This window comes from Nymphaea colorata, unplaced genomic scaffold (genome assembly GCF_008831285.2).
Source record: "Nymphaea colorata isolate Beijing-Zhang1983 unplaced genomic scaffold, ASM883128v2 scaffold0571, whole genome shotgun sequence".
Classification (NCBI taxonomy): domain Eukaryota; kingdom Viridiplantae; phylum Streptophyta; class Magnoliopsida; order Nymphaeales; family Nymphaeaceae; genus Nymphaea; species Nymphaea colorata.
The window spans coordinates 28,455-48,155 of NW_022205077.1; the positions used below are offsets into that span (position 1 = coordinate 28,455).

The 19,701-nt window shown below is 43.0% G+C and overlaps 3 protein-coding genes across 3 annotated transcripts; all 3 read left to right on the forward strand.

The window, feature by feature from the left end:
• Positions 1-1,103: 1,103 nt before the first annotated feature.
• LOC116245199 (calcium-dependent protein kinase 29) lies at positions 1,104-2,604 on the forward strand. The gene is made up of 4 exons (XM_031616854.1): positions 1,104-1,240; positions 1,428-1,722; positions 2,170-2,259; positions 2,386-2,604. The coding sequence occupies exons 1-4, from the start codon at positions 1,104-1,106 to the stop codon at positions 2,602-2,604; spliced, it is 741 nt and encodes a 246-aa protein (XP_031472714.1).
• Positions 2,605-10,076: 7,472 nt separating this feature from the next.
• On the forward strand, positions 10,077-14,619 carry LOC116245200 (uncharacterized). The gene is made up of 5 exons (XM_031616855.1): positions 10,077-10,414; positions 11,876-11,976; positions 13,091-14,010; positions 14,062-14,403; positions 14,479-14,619. The coding sequence occupies exons 1-5, from the start codon at positions 10,077-10,079 to the stop codon at positions 14,617-14,619; spliced, it is 1,842 nt and encodes a 613-aa protein (XP_031472715.1).
• Positions 14,620-16,723: 2,104 nt separating this feature from the next.
• Positions 16,724-17,893, forward strand: LOC116245201 (uncharacterized). Its single transcript, XM_031616856.1, is given in 4 exon segments — positions 16,724-16,742; positions 16,805-17,084; positions 17,126-17,306; positions 17,309-17,893. Coding segments are annotated over 4 exon segments (1,065 nt in total).
• Positions 17,894-19,701: the final 1,808 nt, after the last annotated feature.

A 19,701-nucleotide genomic window follows, 5' to 3' on the forward strand; every position in this document is an offset into this window, starting at 1 on the left:
GAGAGCGAAAACACCACCTCCAAGAAGTACTACATGCGCCTGCATGACCCCTTCCCCGCATTGAAGGAGCACGCCAGCCAGTGGAACATCGAGTAGCTGGTCGCCAAGCTTGCCCCACTCGAAACCAAAGAGGAACGCCTTCCAATCCTAGACCAGATACGCTATATTCCCTATCCCATCATCCTCCTACAGGTCTATGCAGGCCTCCCCAAGGACAAGCGAAGCAAACAGCATGTCCTGGATAAGATCAAGGAGTACTCGCTGGTGATAGGCGAGGACCACCGCGAGAGCTTTACGGAGGCAGCTGGAAGAACCTTAGACCTCTACCAGTCTGCGGACAACTACCTGCCTGACATTTCCATCTTTGAGAACCCGCATGTGGCATCAGCCACTGCCGACTCCCCAGCTGTGCTACAGTTCCTGAAGGCATGCGGGCACTTCTACAAGACCACTGGCGGACTGCCCCAGCCCACCCAGCTGCCCGATATGCACACCTCCACCCGCATCTACCTGGACCTGAAGCAGGTCTATAAGCAGGAGCACGAACTGGATGTCACCAGACTACAGGCCATCCTGCTGGAGCTGACTGGAGCCAACAAACTCACCAGCAGCGAAATCTCCTATTTTGTTGACAACCTGGCCTCCCTGCAGGTTATCGAGTTTGCAGAGTACCGCAAAGAGCTATAGCATGTGGAAAACCCCAATCTACCGTGGGAAGCACCCGAGTGGAGGAGGATTCTTTTAGCACTGAGAGCTTACAAGTTATTTGAGGATCGAGAAAATAGGCCTCCCAAGCAGCAGGACCTGGAGTCTGTGCGTTAATTGGCAGAGTCCATAAAGAAGGATTACGGCTTCGAGGAGCTAGAGGACGAACGCTACCTGAAGGAGGTGTGCAGGGTGTAGGGGAAGACAACCATAAGCCTATGCTCGATCGGAGGAGCAGTGGCCGGCCAGGAAGCGATAAAGTTGATCACTCGCTGTTTCACTCCCGTCAAGAACGGCTACCTTTTCTCGGGGGTGCACTCGGTGGGGTACTCGGTCAACCTCTGATGCTGCATCATTATCATCATCTTAATCAAAATTTTCTCATTATAGAAAGATATATGGAGGACAGCATTCTGTCGATCAGTAAGGATATGTTCGTCTCCATCAAGAAGGAGAACATCAACAACTACTACGAGGTCATCGCCAAAGTACGCACCGCTTCACTCAGGAGCTGGGAAAGGGAGCCTTCGGTACCGTCTACAAGGGGAGGCTGAAAGGCACGGAGGGACCCTGGCGAGCCATAAAGAAGATCCCTAAGTCGGCCATCAAAGACTCAGCTATGCTGCTGAATGAAATCGAGATCTCAATCGGCCTGGACAATCCCAACATCGTGAAGCTCTATGAGATCTATGAGTTTAACCAATCAGTCTATCTTGTTTCAGAGTAAGCGTTTCTCTATACAGTCTGTGCTCTGGAGGTGAACTCTTCGACCGGTTGGACCAGCACGGAAGTCTAAGCGAGAAAGACGCCAGAGTGATTTTCTTGCAAATGGTGGAGGCCATTAACTACCTCCACCTTTTGAAGATAGCCCACCGCGATCTCAAACCCGAGAACTTCCTCTTCCTCAGCCAGGACTCCAATAACATTAAACTCATCGACTTCGGCCTAGCGGTTAGGTGGGAAAATTCACTGAGGACAGAACTCAAACAAAAGAATGACCGCAAAATTGTTGGAACGGTAACTCGCCACCCATTCAGTCATATTACCTCGCGCCAGAGATCCTGAACTACGATTATGATGAGCGCTGCGATATATGGTCGCTGGGAGTAATTCTCTACATCCTACTTTCCGCTGCTCCTCCGTTCGATGGCGAAAACGATAAAGATATTCTGAAGTGCGTCAAGAGCATGAAATACACGTTCGATAGTACCTAAGCACTTATCAAGTCCCCGAACTTAAAAGCGTGAGCAAGTAGGCTAAGGATCTGATCACCCGCATCCTCAAACCGGCAGACCAAAGACTTACCATAAAGGATATTTTCGCCCACCCATGGATGACGGGCTCTGTCCCCACAGACACCCTCAAGCTCAGCTTCAGAAAAATGAACGAATTCAGCAAATTCTCCAAGGTATCCGCCTTTTCATTTAGTTGAAAAAACTAACTGCGACCTTCGTGGCGTCTCAGATGTCCGAGAAGGAGGTGGAGAAGCTGGGCGAGCTGTTCCGGAAGCTGGACCTCAACCATGACGGCTTCATCGAGATGTATGAGCTGAAGGCAGCGCTGGCCTAGTAGAACTCCTTCCTGGAAATGAAGTAGCTGCGTGCCCTGATGGACTCAATCGATATCGACAAGAACGGCCGCATCAACTACACCTAATTCTTGGCCTCTTCTTTGGCCAAGGAGGACCTCTTCAAGACTAGCAACATCCAGAAGCTCTTCAAGCTGTTGGACAAGGACGGCAACGGAGAGATCGATCGCGAGGAGCTGAGATCGTTGTTCAGCGACTCCAACGTTGAGCAGATCAACGGCAAGAGCATCGAGGATATCATCAAGCAGTGCGACAAGGACAAGTCAGGCACCATCAGTTTCGAGGAGTTCAAGCAGGCCATCCAGCAATGATCTCCCAAAATACATCACTCACCTTATCATACCCGCCATTCGTTAGGTTATGGGCCACAGGGGGAGGGTTAGGGTGCTGACTATTATATTTACTATATAGAAAAGCAAGTTTCTAAAGAATATTTAAATAATCCAATGAAAGTAAAATAGCTTAGAAGCCCAAAGATGCTCAAAACTGCTAAGCGAGCCAGCGAGGCCGACCACGAAAACTTAAGGACTAAGGTCTGCATCCCGAAGAACGAGGAGGAATATCTGTCACCCATGCACATCAAGCTCCCTAAGAGTAAAGCCCGCGGCCGCAAAGAGCAGAAAAGCAGTAAAAACAGTACAGAGTTCGAGGAAAAGACAACCAAGCGCAAATAAAGAAAGAAACCGATGCAGGAGACAAACTTAGGCAGTGTTCTCAACGATAATATTGAACTTCTGGCAACAGTCAAAGAAGACAAGGCGATGCTGAAGCTAAAGTCAAAGACCAATGATAAAACCTTCAGAAACTCCACCAAGAACCATCATTCGACCAAATAAGTAAGATACTAGTTTACAGAGTCAGATTCACTGAAAATCCAATCGAAAATAAATCAGTCCCATAAAAAGAATAGCTGCTCCGGTGTGAGCATCCCCCAAGAATAGTACATGTTCATCGGCGATGAGTTTTACCTCATCAACAACTACTACCCCACCAAGCGGCTGCTCAATACCTTCAGAGACATCTGCACCCAATAGAACAGCAATGAAACCAAGTTTATCACCCAGGATAAGAGCTAGAAGGTGAGCAAGCAGAAGATCGACCTCAAGCGGAACAACATCTTCATGGCCGCCAGGAAGGAGATCGAGATGAAGAACAAAGTGCAGAAAGCAGTGGTGATCCAGCGCTGGTGGAGGAGGATGATCGCCAAGCACGACCTGCACTTCCAAAGGACCAACCCTGAAATGATGGCCATCCACAACGTCAGCCCCATCAAGGACGGCTACGACTCCTTCGACGACATCAACTCCATCACTCCCATCAAGCCCTACCTCGAAGATGCCAACCAGGAGGACAAAGTACTGTCCCCTAGCACTCCTCCCAAGAAGTCCAGCCAGTAGTCGGTGGAGATCGTGAGCTTTAACTCCACTGAGATGATGGAGGAGAAGCCCAAGAAGATAGAGTTCAAGCAGGAAGATATCTCCAAGATGATCGGATCCTACAAGTTGCCGCAGAATGGCGAGGTCGACCACAGCGAGAACTAAGCCATCTTCAGCAACTACCACAAGTTCAGGATGAATGACTCCGAACACTACCACTCGGAGTCGGAAGAATCATCGGAAAGCTTGCCCTCTCCGCGCAAGGATGACTCCTATCCCAGTCCCACAAAATAGCCCCTCTTCCACGATAAGGAACCCAATTTCGAAATTCTCAGAGGTACATCCGCCATAACCTAGAGTTCCATGAGGCAGCCAAGGTAAAGGAGCTGATCGATCACAGGATTCTGTTCCAGAAGGGCCAAGCAAGGCCATCAGAGAGGGCAGGGAAGGTGGGCATCAGCACCAGCATCCTCTCCATCCACAACATGCTGATCAACTTCTTCCACTTCTACATCAACAAATACAGAGACGAGTTTCTCAGCCTCATCAACATGCCCTACGGATACAGCATTGGCTCCCGACTGAGAGCCCTCTCTGGATAGCCTCTCCCCGAAGAACTAGAGGAGGACGAGTCAGGCATCCTCTATGGACTAAAGGACATTATCGATGATGAAAAATTGGAAGAATACTTTAAATATGTGGAACTAAGATAGAACAAGATGAATAATTCCTTCTCTAAGGCCAATTTCTAGCTTGAAAAGATCCACTTCAAGGCAGTCCTCGACTACTTCAACCAATAACTCAACGAATACCGACCCTACAAGCAAATAAGTACTAATTAATCTATTCAGGCGGAGTCCCCTATCCGTGGAATCATTCCTATAAAGCCCTTACTTTTTATTTCGTCACTGAAGAAAATATTGCTGAAGTGTTCGAAAAGGCCGAGTTGAAGGTCCTGAAGTCAACTTCCATCCTCTGCGGAATAATAATTCCCTAGCTATAAAAGCATCATGGGCCTAGTAGATGCGAGAGCATTGAGGGCTTCATGTAGCAATACCAGAAGGACAACTACGGGCTCATCCTCGAGCACAACGAGGCCAAATAGGTGAAGCTAATCCACGATGAAGTGAAAAGCGAAGCATTCGAACATGATTTCGAAATGTTTAGCTGCGTACTTCTGGAGGTGGCAAATGAAGTCATGAGGGAACTAGTCCTCGAAACTGTATTAGAGTTTCCGGGATACAACTTCCAATCACTCATTTATTGATATTTTATGGTTTACTACTGCCCAAATACTCATAATTATGAGGATGATCAGAGTTCCGGGAAGTAAGGATACTCGCAAATGGAACAGGTGTTTCCTCTTTTGACCTTGATGTAGCCATTGTTGCCCCACTGCGCTCCCCAGGAGTTCTTGACTAGCCAGTATTCACTAGTAGCTCCCACTACTAGCACTCCGTGGTTCACTTCGTTTCCGCACTCATCGTATACTCCGTCCTTGTAGAGTGACCATAGTACGGCATCAACTGCGACAGAAACAGGCCCGTTTCTGAGAGCACCGTATAGGCCAGTGCAGGTTATCGCCTTCGAGTAGCCAGCCATCTTGAAAGGTCCAGTTGTTTTCTTGCAGTTCTGGTCTTTGGCAATATAGGGATAACTTGATTCAGAGTTCACACCTTTGTCTTTTATATAGTGGTAAGTGTATTCAAGCTCACCTCCGTGGCATCCTTTGTTTCCGTAGGTATTGGAGCAATCTACCAATTGCTGTTCTGAGAATTATTGGTTGATCCCCTTGATGAGATAGGCACTTTCAAGGGCACCAACCACGCAAAAGGCCCAGCAGGATGCACACATGCCTTGATTCTTAACTCGGGTCACTTTCCCCTCAGCTCGCCAGTCAATATCTCTCTCAAATTAGGTTACTGCTGTTTATACGATCACAGAGTCAGCTGATGAGTGCTCCACTCTTAGTCCGAGGTACATCTATTTGAATTCTTGCTGGGTGAGGTCAGCAAAGTGGTTGATTTACATCTGGTAACTTGTATCTTGCTTGGCATTATGCTGATCTACCTTTGCTTTGTTCATCATATAGATGTGCCTTCTAAAATTTTCTTCCTAGGGCTTGTAAACCTTCCCAAACCTGCTCTTAAAGGCTTCGAAGTCATTATCTATCTAACCCGTGCTCTGGTATATGCCTACAGCCGTAAGGATAAGTACGGTGGCAATGGCCACACTTAATAGAATTTTAATTGACATTTATAATAATTATACCTCGCTTGCAATATCAAGCTCAATAAGAGATGTAGGGTAATATCTACGCATCTTTTGACCAGTTCATAGCCAAATACTAAAAGGCGCCTTCTGCTGCCACCCGAAGTATTACCTCTCAGAGGATATCTAACATCCTAAGCGCACTCATTTCTGACAACTTTCCTGAATCATCGGCAGCATTCGATAATGAGTATTTCAGAGAAATTTTACTGCAGGTGGCAGAGACAATTATCAATGTGGTATACCGCAAACAGCAAAATTTTGTAAACATTGATCAAATCGTTACCTATGCCAACATCATCCAATACATCACTCACTGCAGCACCATAGAATTACCGTAAATCATAAAGGTTAAGATGGAAAAATACTTCTATTCATTGATCTATTTGCAAAATTGCCTGAAGATAAAAACAATCCACAATGATTCTCTAAATTCAGCCACCATTTCAAGTTTCTATAAGAGTGTCTACATCAATGCATTTTAGTTTCGATATAGAGAACTCATGAGACATTTCGGTATTGTCGAAAGGGGTATTTTCCTTGCAATGATTTTACTTAGAGATGCGGTAGAGAAAGATTAATACGATCTGTAAAGGTATGAGAGCAATGTCACTTCATAATGGATAACTCTATCTCTAATATATTTCATTCTTGCCTCCAAGTATGAGCCATGAAGCAAATCCCAGTCCTTTCAAAAATTTTACAAAAGTATCACAGCACTAAAATATATGAATATGCCTTCCGGAAGATAGATGGAAACTAGTTATGCCATTTCTACAACAATTTTGTGGTTGAACGCATCAAAAAAGTATAGAGCTATGAGGTGGATAAGATGATTGACGAAACCACAGTCGAACATGAAATAGTCGCCAGCCTGCTGGGTAAATTAATCGATATGTAGTAATCCCAATCCAAAGTGAAAATAACACTGTTCTAGACAACTGCATCTTCTCATCCTCTGGGAGCCTTGATTATTAGCTTAACTTATATCTCGCAATTGAATACAATATATATCACGAAACTTTAGAAGGGTTATTTCTAACCCCCTTGCTGCCTAGTCCCTTCGCTGTCACCATTATGAAGTTCAGTCTACCGTACCTGAGTTCCAAATCAAGCAGTTGCTTTTCGTTCAAGTGGTAGAATCCTTTCTAGAAGTCCATTCCCTCGTTAACGATACCGATCGTGCCCTCACTGCTCTTCTTGTAGTATATTTTTCCTTGGAAGCCGAATCCCAGCCCACTAACTTCAAACAAAGTCGAGGAGGATTCATACGTTGCACTACTGGAAAGCTTTGTCTGGTCTTCATCGATCATCTTTCCGAGGATCACGAGCCTCATGTCAACACTTTCTTCAGCATTAAGTTTGCGGTATGATACCACCTACTGTCCTTACATTTCCTCTTTTCCGTGGCGACTTTGCTCGTAAATGTCGATTCCGATTCTTTCCTTTGAGACCAGTTGAGGATTTGGATGGAAAAGTTTGCTCGATTACTTGATTAAATTAATAAGATCAACAATGCTTCTAACTTGAGTGTTTGCTTCTTAGAACATTTTTTCGAACCTGGCTTGACTTTTTTTGTTGAGGCTATGAGGGTTTTCATAGTAATAAATAGCAGTACTGGATGGAGATTACTTGCGTTCTGCTCCGTTGCTGATGTACAATCTATTGACATACTTTCCTGATTTAAAGTTATGGAGGACGTTGCTAAGCTGATACCTTTCTCCCGAGTTGGCTTGTAACGCAAGGATTGACTTTGGCTTTACGATCTGGTATATTTCATAAAGCAAGAACTATCCAAGGCCAGTTAAGTATCCCATAGTGTTGACGATAAGCTTCTTAGTGAACCATTTCTCGTTGTAGTAGTCGAAGAAATATCTAATGGCCCTAAGATATGTCTGCAGGTTGTTGAGGGGAGTCAGTTCTCCAATCCAGATTTTCTTTGACTCAAAACAAGAAGAAGAAAGACTGACACAGCCTTCAAGACAGCTGTTTCGGCCGATATCACAGTCCAGTAATACGCAGTCACTGCCCTGAGATTGGAGCAGGTACTAGGCAAGAGTGCTCTTTCCTGTATTCTTAACTCCCACGATCATTAGGGAGTCATTTTGTTCTATGCATTTGGGAAGGTTGGCCCAAGGCTAGGTTGTCTCTTCCACTTGGATCTTCGATGAGGAGCGTATTAAGGTTTATCGTTTGAGGTTCAGCATAGATTTAGTGATCTTTTGCTGCCCTTCGATTGATAATTTTCTAAAATAATGATCGAACTTTATCGATGCATCGATTTTTCGATTGATCTGAAAGATAAATGAATTCGCTGAGGAGAATACGGTATGCTCTAGGCCATTGATGATGAAATAGTCGTGATCATTGATGACGCTGATTTCACAATGGTTTCGTTAGTTTTCCTTTCTTGTTTTATAGAATTTCCCCACTTCAACAATTAGGTAAAATTCTTCATCATTAATCCTAATATTCCTGCTGTCCTTCTCATCCCCTTTCTCTTCTATGATAGCTTCAGGCTTGGGGAGCGATATTTCAGCGACATTCTATTCTATTTCACCATTGATCCTTTCAGATTTCTCTGAGACTAGGTCAATAAGTTCGTCCTGGAATGAGAAATTCTGGAGGCTTTGGTTTTTCCTTCTCAATTTGGCCCTTTCCCGCTTCTGGATCTTCTTTTCCTTGGGGGTGAGTGGTTTGTTGATTTACATTAATTATTAATAACTGCTGATCAAAAAGACCGGAAATCGAGAAGCATACGCAATGATGATATTTATTTTTAGACTAAAAAAAATTTCTATTGTTCTAACCGGGGAAATGGAAAAGAAAATCGTTATAAATAATAGAATTAATTTAGGATTTGTTATAATAATTCGAAAACATGAGCAAGATCTTGAGCGTTCTAATCCTCATTCTCACATTCTTCTTCGGCTATTCGGAAGTTATCAACCTTTACCCCAAGGCCCCCGAGTGTTCCGGCTAATAGGACAAATCTTTGAAGACAAATTCGAAGCCCCTTTCCAGCAAGTCAGGATCGAATTCCCGCAGAAGCGAAAAAGACAGTAAGAAAGTAAGGCTGAATCGAAAGGTGGCAAATCCGGCAACAAAAAAAAAGGCTCTGACAATAAAGGCAGAAAATCCGGTCGCTAAGAAGAGAGCTCTTCCACAGATGGAAATTCTCAGCAAACCCAAACTGCCACCACCACAGCCGCAGACACCACGGCGGCTATGTCAATGCTCCCAATGAGCGCAGGAGGAGTAAACACGCTTATTATGGCTAAAAAACCCGCGGTCCTTGCCCCCAAGGCTACAAGCACCACAGGCTCCAATTGATTATCTTAGCCTTTATATTCACTATACAGAGATATTTATAATTTAAACATAATCATAATTCAGTATGAACTAGAACAAGATAACAATCGCCATCAACCCAAACCAAAACAAGAAGATGCCGCCTCAAGTTGACGGCATGATCGCTCTCAAAAAAATCGAAAATTACTCATATGCGCTCACTGATGAGATAGGGCTGGGCTTCAGTTCTCGCGTCTACCGCGGAAAGAACGACCTCAACAGTACCATTTTGCTTACCAAGATGAGACAGTCGCGATCAAAGTCATCGATCTGCGCAAGGAAGATGAGCTGAGCAAGCAGTTCGTCAATGAGGAAATCAATATACTTTAGACAATTAAGATGAGAAACCCTCAAAATTTGCTCAGGTTGTTCGATGTCTTCAAGACAAAAAATAATCTATACATCATCACCTAGTTTTGCGAAGGCAAGGATTGCGCCAAATTGCTCAGAAAAAAGAAAACTTCAGGTACAAATGCCAACATGTAGTGAAGTGGAAGCCCAGTCTATCCTCAAACAACTTCTCAATGCGTACCGTGAACTCTATGAGCTTGAAATAGTGCATAGAGACTTAAAACTGGCAAATGTCTTCATCAAAAAGGGAGTGATAAAACTGGCAGATTTTGGTTTCGCCATAAGGTCCGAACGATGTCAGTAAAAATTTTAGTATAATGTGGGCTCTCCCTATTACATGCCGCCTGAATCTCTAAGTTCAACCGCTATTCATTCAAGAGTGATGTTTGGAGCTTCGGTGTAATTGCATACTAGATGGTATTCGGACACTTGCCATGGAAGGAGAAAATTTAGACCATCCTTTCGAGAAGATCACCAACACTCCAGTTGATGAGTTGTTTGATTCTGAAATTGAGCTGACTGGCCATTACAAACACTTCATCACCAGCTGCTTGCAAATCGACTACGAAAAAAGAGCTACTCCAGAGTACATCATCAATTACGAGTGGCCGTTGGCTCAAGATTATGTAGACGGTGTTGAGCCTGAAAATGGAGGATACAAGCCTCTTTCCATGATCAAAATTCCTGTTTCGAATGGCCTCAAGCGCCACCTAAACCCTTCGGAACTGCAAACACCATTGAGGAAGAGGGAGTTCGAAGAGATGTCTTTAAAGTACATCACCAGATCTCACAGCCCATCTCTCACTCAAGAGATAAATCTCCAGCAGCAAACACGAATTCAAGCAGTTTCCTGCCTTCGATGAGCCTCCTAAATACAAGACTGTATTTAGGGATAATCCTGTACGGCCGGTAGAACAGATTGTCCCATAGCCGACATTTGCAAACTTTATGCTAAACGCTGAAAACATCCCTGTTCAATAAATTAGAAACATCGCAGAGTTATCCATCCTGAACCAACTTCACTACTGTCGATTTATGACTCAGTTGTTCGATATCATCGATGAGGGAAATGTCCTTCCCTAGGGATATCTACTCAAGAATTAAATCGCCAATAAGATTCTAGGAAAGTATGAGGCACTGATGAAGCTTGTCCAAGGCTAAAATTTATTGATGATTTAGGGCTTCAACGATTTTAAAAATGGAGAAAGATGGAGAAAACTTCGTTAAGTCATTGAAAAATACGACAAAAGGTACAAGTAGAAGTTCAGCTTGGAGTTCCGGTCTGAGACTAATGAGCAAATCCTCGTGAACAGCATCAAGTACTTGAGGAACAGCATACCATCTAACTTTTATTTGCTTGAAGAGTTGACCTATTTCTATCAGCTCAAAGACCTAGAGAGAAGACTAAACCCCTCTATCTTCGCAATTAATTCCAAGCTGGACGTCCTCTGCAGTAGAAAATTCCCAGCAGATCCGAGCAGCCTTCACCCATAATCTGCGAGAGACTTATCCAAAGACTTAACTTATTGGGTTTGGCGTGAGCATCATCGGTATGATTAAATGAATATTATATAAAATATTAAATAATGTTTGTTGATATTGATGTATGGCGGATCTTTAATCTATTTATATCATAATCTGAAAGTAATCCATGGCTACCTAAGACTGGAAGTCAGCTATTATTACTCTCGTTATATCAGCCGTCGTTCTCAACTACTTTATTGCCCTGCCCAAGGACAACCGGGTTTTTTAAATTAGCAAAAATCATTTAAAATACCACGCTAACTGGACACGAACGGTAAAGGATTTATAGAATGTCAACCAATTGCAAAAAGCATACGAACTTGAAGGAATCCAAACTATCGATATCTCCTTTGCAATGTCCTCTCTCACTTTCGAATCTTTGCGCCAAGTCTTTCCCGTTCAGTTCCAACAATATCGCTCAATCAAAATAAATCTCGCCAACAACCCTATTGGCACTGAGGGAGCAGACCATGTCCTATCACTGATCCCCAATCATGTTGAAGAACTCGAAGTCGCCTTCGATTCTATTGATGCTGATCTTGAGCTTGGGTCAGTGATTGCGAAGCGCCTTAACAACCTCAACTCTCTCAAAGACTGAAACTATCCTTGATAATGGCAGCAAAGAATGGCTCAGTTGTGGACGACTATCTCAGGTTTGGCAGTTAGGCCATAAGCTTGAAAGTTATTCTCTTGTCTTGATCGGAAACAGCCTCAGTGCAAAGGCTTTAGGATATCTTGAGACCCATCTCTCCAGAGCAAACCTTAAGAAGCTTGAATTGAACTTGTATGCCAACAAGATCGAAGCTGAAGGTGCAGAACTAGTCGCTAAGGCTCTCAAGACCCAAAAAGGATTAGACAGTCTTTCCTTAGACCTCTACTTCAACAATATCACTGAGACAGGAACAGAATCTATTTGCCAGAGCATTGACTAGATAAAACAGCAAATCTAAGATAACTTAGCCTCAACCTTGACTTCAATTACATCAAGAATGAAGGTGCGAAAGCTGTTGGCAGTCTATTAAGTAGGCTCCAAACTCTAGATACGCTTCACTTGGGTGTTGCATCAAAAAATTTCGGATATCTAGGCTTTAAGTATATTGTCAATGGACTAGCACATTTGGAACAGCTAAAGGAACTCAATTTTAGATGTGGAGTTAACCGTGTTGGAGTTAATGGCGCATAAATTACTCGTGATCTCCTTTACAAGCTTAAGAATTTGGTCACATTGAACATAAACTTCTATGAAAACTATATTGGAGATGAGGGAGTGGTTGAATTAACGAAAGGTGTGGCCAGCTTGGAGAATTTGGAGTATCTAACTCTCAACTATGGATTCAACGATGCAAAAGGATACGGTTTGATTAGATCTCTTGAAAGCATAGTCAAAAAGACTTACAAGGAGCTTTCTATAAGCTTCTCAAGTAACGAATTTCAAGATACTGAAGTTAACCTCGTTATTGATTAGCTTCACAAGATCATTCAAAAGACTAACAAGTTCGACTTTTAATTTATGTAAACAGCCATTTCCAAATCATATGCAAATAAGTTAGAAACGTTATTCCGAACTGCGTCTAGATATACAAAAAATAAGGCCAAATTGCATGTGAATTCAGTTATTACAGAAGAACAGGAAAATAAATATAAACAATAAGCAAAAGATAGATAAGAAAAACTAAAAAAGATTGATCAACAATAAAAATAAAAAGAAAGCAAAAATAGTAACAAGTAGACAAATATGGAGGAGAAATAAAAAAAAATAGAAACAAAAAATGAACCGTAAATAGAAATTAAACAAAATGAAATGAATAAAGAAGAAAAAAAGAGAAGTAAGATAATGGTGAAGAAAGGAAATCAGTAGAAGAGGAAGTGATATAAACAAAGAAAAAAACAGTTAATTAATAAACTACAAAAACAATCAAAACAGTCGAGAGAGAAGCTGAAGTGGAGGAGACTCCTGAAGCCGCTGAGGAAACCGCTGAGGAAACCGCTGAGGAAACCGTTGAGGAAACTGCTGAAGAGACTCCTGAAACCGCTGAGGAAACCGCTGAGGAAGCCGTTGAGGAAACCGCTGAGGAAGCCGTTGAGGAAACCGCTGAGGAAACCGCAGAAGAGACTCCTGAAGCCGTTGAGGAAACCGCTGAGGAAACCGATGAGGAAACCGCTGAGGAAACCGTTGAGGAAGCCGTTGAGGAAACCGCTGAGGAAACCGCAGAAGAGACTCCTGAAGCCGTTGAGGAAACCGCAGAAGAGACTCCTGAAGCCGTTGAGGAAACCGCTGAGGAAACCGCTGAGGAAACCGTTGAGGAAACCGCTGAGGAAACCGCTGAGGAAACCGTTGAGGAAACCGCTGAGGAAACCGCTGAGGAAACCGCAGAAGAGACTCCTGAAGCCACTGAGGAAACCGCTGAGGAAGCCGTTGAGGAAACTGCTGAAGAGACTCCTGAAGCCACTGAGGAAACCGCTGAGGAAGCCGTTGAGGAAGCCGTTGAGGAAACCGCTGAGGAAACCGCTGAGGAAACCGTTGAGCAAACTGCTGAAGAGTCTCCTGAAGCCGTTGAGGAAACCGCTGAGGAAACCGCTGAGGAAACCGTTGAGGAAACCGCTGAGGAAACCGCTGAGGAAACCGCAGAAGAGACTCCTGAAGCCACTGAGGAAACCGCTGAGGAAACCGCTGAGGAAACCGCTGAGGAAGCCGTTGAGGAAACCGCAGAAGAGACTCCTGAAGCCACTGAGGAAACCGCTGAGGAAGCCGTTGAGGAAACTGCTGAAGAGACTCCTGAAGCCACTGAGGAAACCGCTGAGGAAACCGCTGAGGAAACCGCTGAGGAAACCGCTGAGGAAGCCGTTGAGGAAACCGCAGAAGAGACTCCTGAAGCCGCTGAGGAAACCGCTTAGGAAGCCGTCGAGGAAACCGCAGAAGAGACTCCTGAAGCCACTGAGGAAACCGCTGAGGAAGCCGTTGAGGAAACCGCTGAGGAAACCGCTGAGGAAACCGCTGAGGAAACCGTTGAGGAAACTGCTGAAGAGACTCCTGAAGCCACTGAGGAAACCGCTGAGGAAGCCGTTGAGGAAGCCGTTGAGGAAACCGCTGAGGAAACCGCTGAGGAAACCGTTGAGCAAACTGCTGAAGAGACTCCTGAAGCCACTGAGGAAACCGCTGAGGAAACCGCTGAGGAAACCGTTGAGGAAACTGCTGAAGAGACTCCTGAAGCCACTGAGGAAACCGCTGAGGAAGCCGTTGAGGAAACCGCAGAAGAGACTCCTGAAGCCACTGAGGAAACCGCTGAGGAAACCGCTGAGGAAGCCGCTTAGGAAACCGCAGAAGAGACTCCTGAAGCCACTGAGGAAACCGCTGAGGAAACCGCTGAGGAAGCCGTTGAGGAAACCGCTGAGGAAACCGCTGAGGAAACCGCTGAGGAAGCCGTTGAGGAAACCGCTGAGGAAACCGCTTAGGAAACCGCAGAAGAGACTCCTGAAGCCACTGAGGAAACCGCTGAGGAAACCGCTGAGGAAGCCGTTGAGGGAACCGCTGAGGAAACCGCAGAAGAGACTCCTGAAGCCGCTGAGGAAACCGCTGATGAAACCGCTGAAAAGACTACTTTGGAAACCTCTTAGGAAGCCGCAGAAGAAATTCCTGATGCCGTTATTGAAACGACAGAAGAGACTGCTTTGGAAACTGCCTAAGCCGTCGAGTAAAACCTATAAGAAACTGCTAAGGAAATCGTCTCTTTAGACACTGCTTAATCTATCAATCAAAAAATAATCTAGCCAGCCGCAAAACTCAATCCTTAATAAACATCGTCTCCTAATTCTCATAGCCCTTCTTCGCCTATTCAAGGCTAGCCTCTTAAATCATAACTCTGATTATATCCCTTTAAAGTTTTATATTTTCATCTTCCAAAAGTTCAAGTATTTATATCATATAACTTCGCTATTAATTCTCGGCCCTTGCAGTCTATTCATCCAGTTTAATGGGACTATTTGTATCTTTTGGTATTAATTTAACAGGTTCATTAATTTTAACAGCTACACATTTGACAAGTCACTCAGTGCCACTTTTATGGTTCAGTCTGAACCTCTTCATCGATCGACTTAACCAGTTTTGGTGGCTCTGGCTACTCCATCTTAATATTCGCCTTTTTTAGCTCTGCAGCTACTACCTAAAACTCAGCTTAATATCTTTCATAACCCAGCTCCTCCTGATAATATTGTATCACTTTTTTGACTTTTTTGAACTTATTCATAATTTTCTGGAAGTGGCTTCGACATTGTCTTGGGGTGCGGGTCGCTATGTATTCAGATAACGTTTTAAATATTCTTTATGACCTTAATTATATTGAATATACTTTCTTTTCTACTTCGAAGCAAAGATTTTGAAGTGATAATCCATGAATAAGATGTACTTCAGATTTTCAGCCTCTGTCCATTTGCCTTCTACAGAGTTTTTATTAAATTTCTCCACTCTTCGCTTGTAGGCCAGCTCTACCTACCCCTCTTCCAAAGAACGGTCGACCGCCGGGCTGTAGCACTCCGATTATTCATTTTAGCTCATCTTCAGTGTTTAGTCTTTTCTAATAAATTAAATTATAATGCAATTATTTCATTAGGCCTCATAAATTTGTAAGAAGATGGCGGATTTTTCTATTGGGAATGCTAAATTAAGGAAAATTATTCATATGGCTGCTATAATGAAGCATAAAAAATTGCCTTAAAGCGCAAACCATTAACTTCTTGATCTACAAACCCTACTTGTTATTTATATTTTTGTAAGCTATTTTATCGAAAAAATGACAATACTGCAAATTATTTTATCTGCTGAGCCGATATAGTTCTAGCCAATAATGCATCCTAACTTTACAAGGTTATTAATATATTGTTTTTCCATCCTTTTGCTTACCGCTTTTTTGAAATCTTTTGCATTAAATTATCAAACCCTTCACATGCCAAATAAGCAGATTTACAACATATATTTTACTTATTCCATTATGAGGCTACCCTGACTCTTTTTTTCCCCGAAACCACCAATATTTTATTCCTTTTAGTATTGCCAACCTTAAAAATGTTGCTGCTAATGTAAAAAAGAGGAACATTATCATAGTAGGGTTAAATAGGATTTAAATAGATTTGTGTGTGAGCAATTTGATCAAAGATTTCTCTCAGAGAGTTAGTAATGATACAGTTTTATTTTGGTAAAATTTCAGAGATTAAAAAAAAATAAAAAATAAGTTAAATGATAGGTTTTGCAATCATAATCACAGCAGATATACAAGATATGAGATAAATTTACCCTGGGTTTGTCTAGATTAAACATTTATGCTTTGCTTCTTGGTGGATATCTTCCAAGTTTACTTCCAGATTTTTCATATTTTCAGATAAACATTAATGATAGTTAATAATACGGCATAGGATGAATCATAAATGGCCGATGATAAGTGCAATTGAATGAATGAAGCTTAGTTGGTAAGTTGCATTAAATCTCAAGATCTTCCCAACAACTTATGAAAAAAATATAGCACTTTGTAGTTAAACTCACCGAATTTCCTTTTATTTCATGAAGATGGTTATACTTGTCTATGGTTGTAGATGTTTTAGAAATTGATTTTATTGATAAATTAAAGGTGCAATGTAAAAATATAAGACGATAAAGACCTGGGAGACGGTGCATTCGGTACCGTCTACAAGGCAACCAACACCAAGACGGGCGAAATAGTCGCCATCAAAAAAATGAAGCAAAAATACACCAATTGGAACGAGTGCATCGAGCTAAGAGAGATCAAATCTCTACGGAAACTCAACCACACCAACATCATCAAACTTAAAGAGGTCCTCCTCGTCTCGGATGAACTCTACATGGTCTTTTAGTACCTCGACTACAACCTGTACGAAGTCTACTCCAAAATGAAGGAGGAGGGAAAGAAGTTTACCTAAAAAGAAATCAAGTAAAAAAATATCTATCCAGGAACATCATCTACCAAATCGCCAGTGGCTTAGCCAGCATGCATAAAAATGGCTTCTTCCATCGCGACATGAAGCCCGAAAACCTCCTAATTTACAACAATATAGTCAAGCTATGCGATCTCGGACTGGCACGCGAGATACGCTCTCGTCCTCCCTTCACGGATTACGTCTCCACACGCTGGTATGTTTATTCCTAGCAAGGTACAGAGCCCCGGAATTACTACTCCGCTCCACGAATTACAACTCACCAGTCGATATATTCGCACTCGGCTGCATCATGGCCGAACTATACACCTTCTGTCCGCTTTTTCCTGGCACGAATGAGGTCGATCAACTTAACAAAATCGTTAAAATCCTTGGAACGCCTGATAAAGCTGATTGGCCTGAGGGGTACAAGCTCGCACAGTCTAGGAGTACTAGTTTCAATAATTTAGACTACTATTTTGCAGATGAGAAGGGAGTGAACCTTGGCGAGCTGATCCCTGATGCCTCCATGGAAGCTATCGACCTTATTGAATCCATGCTTCACTACTCATCTCGAAAGAGACCCACCGCTGCCGAGTATTATCTTCGTTTATGCAGAATCCTCAAGCACGACTTTTTCAAGGGAGTCAACGTCATCGTTTCCGAAGGTGTTAATAAAGATCTTATTTTTGAAGAAAAGCCAGCTGGCGCCAAATTGGACACCCAAAAGGAGGATAAGAAAATTGACGTGTTTAGAGCTACCAAGGAGAAGTTCAAACAGACCAGAAAGCATGATGCCATGTAGTCCAATCTTTTCAAGCAAATAGATGTCGTGGAGCAGAACAAATCTGCAGTAGGAGACGGAGGTGACGATATTGACTCGATCTTAAAGTATCTGGAAGATAAAAACAAGAAAAAGGACCCAAAATTGCCTCTGATTAGCACAAAAGAGAAATTCTATAAGCCTCCTGAGAAGAAGGACTTAGAGAGTCAAAGACGTAGCTAAAACACGGAGAATTTAAGTATTATGACAAGGACGAGTGGAGGAACATAAAGCAAAACCCTCAGCTCTACGAATAGAAATAGAAGAATTATTATAGAAACGAGGATAGTTCCTATAAGAAATATCTCTCAAACCCACTCAATCCGATCGGATCCCTCAACTCGATCATTCCAGCCAGCAAAAAGTAAAGCGTACCACAGAACAAATTTTCTTATAGTTTCCAGCCAGCTGCTATCCGCAGTTCATTCCCTCAAGCAAGACCGGCAAGACGGCTAATCTGGGATTGGGTCTAGCATACTTGCCGCTTCCCAAGCCAAACACTCTCCTCCGACAACCATTAGCCTCCTTAGAGAAGCTGAAACAATGATTATTCAGATTTTTAGTCCTTCACATTTGCATATTCACAAGCATAACATCAATTAACAGATGATCGAATCATATATGGCTGGACAACTAAATTTAAATCTCCTGCAATCAATTGCTATCCAAGAGCTCAAGCATTCTTTTTTTGAAAGGGGCACGCTTTATTATTTCGAGACTCCAGTTCTATTAATCCTTATGATGTTCTGTTTGTTGACTGATTTGTATAAAAGATGCATATATCACTCTGCCTCCTTTTTATCGGCAACACCCAGGACTGTTTTGTACTCCTTGATGAGGAAGCGGATCATTTTATTGAACTTGCGCTTCTCCTCGTCCTCGCCTGCCTCCTTGGTCCGTGCAGACACCCATACCAATGTGCGCGTGATCTATGTGGCGATGAGCATCTTCTTGTCGAGGCCGAGCGATCGCAGTTTGGAAAGGTTCTTCATGCCCTCGCTGAAGCCGGACTTCTCGTACTTCTTGATCTTCCTGCGCAGAACCATCACTTCCCACGGGTTCGCTTGACAGCTCATCAATTATTATTATTATCAAATCCGCCAAAAGCATTAATCCATTTCTAAAGGCAGAAACAAAACAGCTATCGTGATGGAACTTTGAAAAGAATTTCGATGATAATCGATTATTTAAAATAAGCAAGAAATCGAACATGATAGGAATCAAACTCATACCAAGTAGGCCCGAAGCTCGCTCAAAAAAAAAGGAGTTCATCGCGCGAGAAAAGCTCAACGTTAGCAGTTTCGTAGAAGTTTAGATGTGCGAGAGTGTCAAGAACGGAAAGATATATGTGATAAAGACAATCGTGGTCAACCGCCTTTACCTGGGCAGCATGGAGGAAGAGGTCAATAAAATACGACAACTCCACAGTGAGCACGTCGTGGATATTATTGATGGCTTTTTCGACGAAGGAATATCTTGTTACGTGCTGGTCACCCCTTACTACAAACTGGGAAGCTTCGAACAAATGATGGACCGTGAATGGGAACTCGACGAGCTGCTTCTCTTCTTCTATCAAATGGCTAAGGTGTACTCGGAACTCTCGAAGAACGAAATCTATCACCCTAACGTTTAGCCAGGACATATCCTACTTTAGTCTCCAACACAATACATCCTCTACGGCTTAGGATATCCACCTCAAATCAAATAAGTAACCATAAATTTATTAAAGAGGTCTGGCCATGGTATTAATGAGTATCTGTCTCCTGACTAGATGATAAATGGAGAAATAT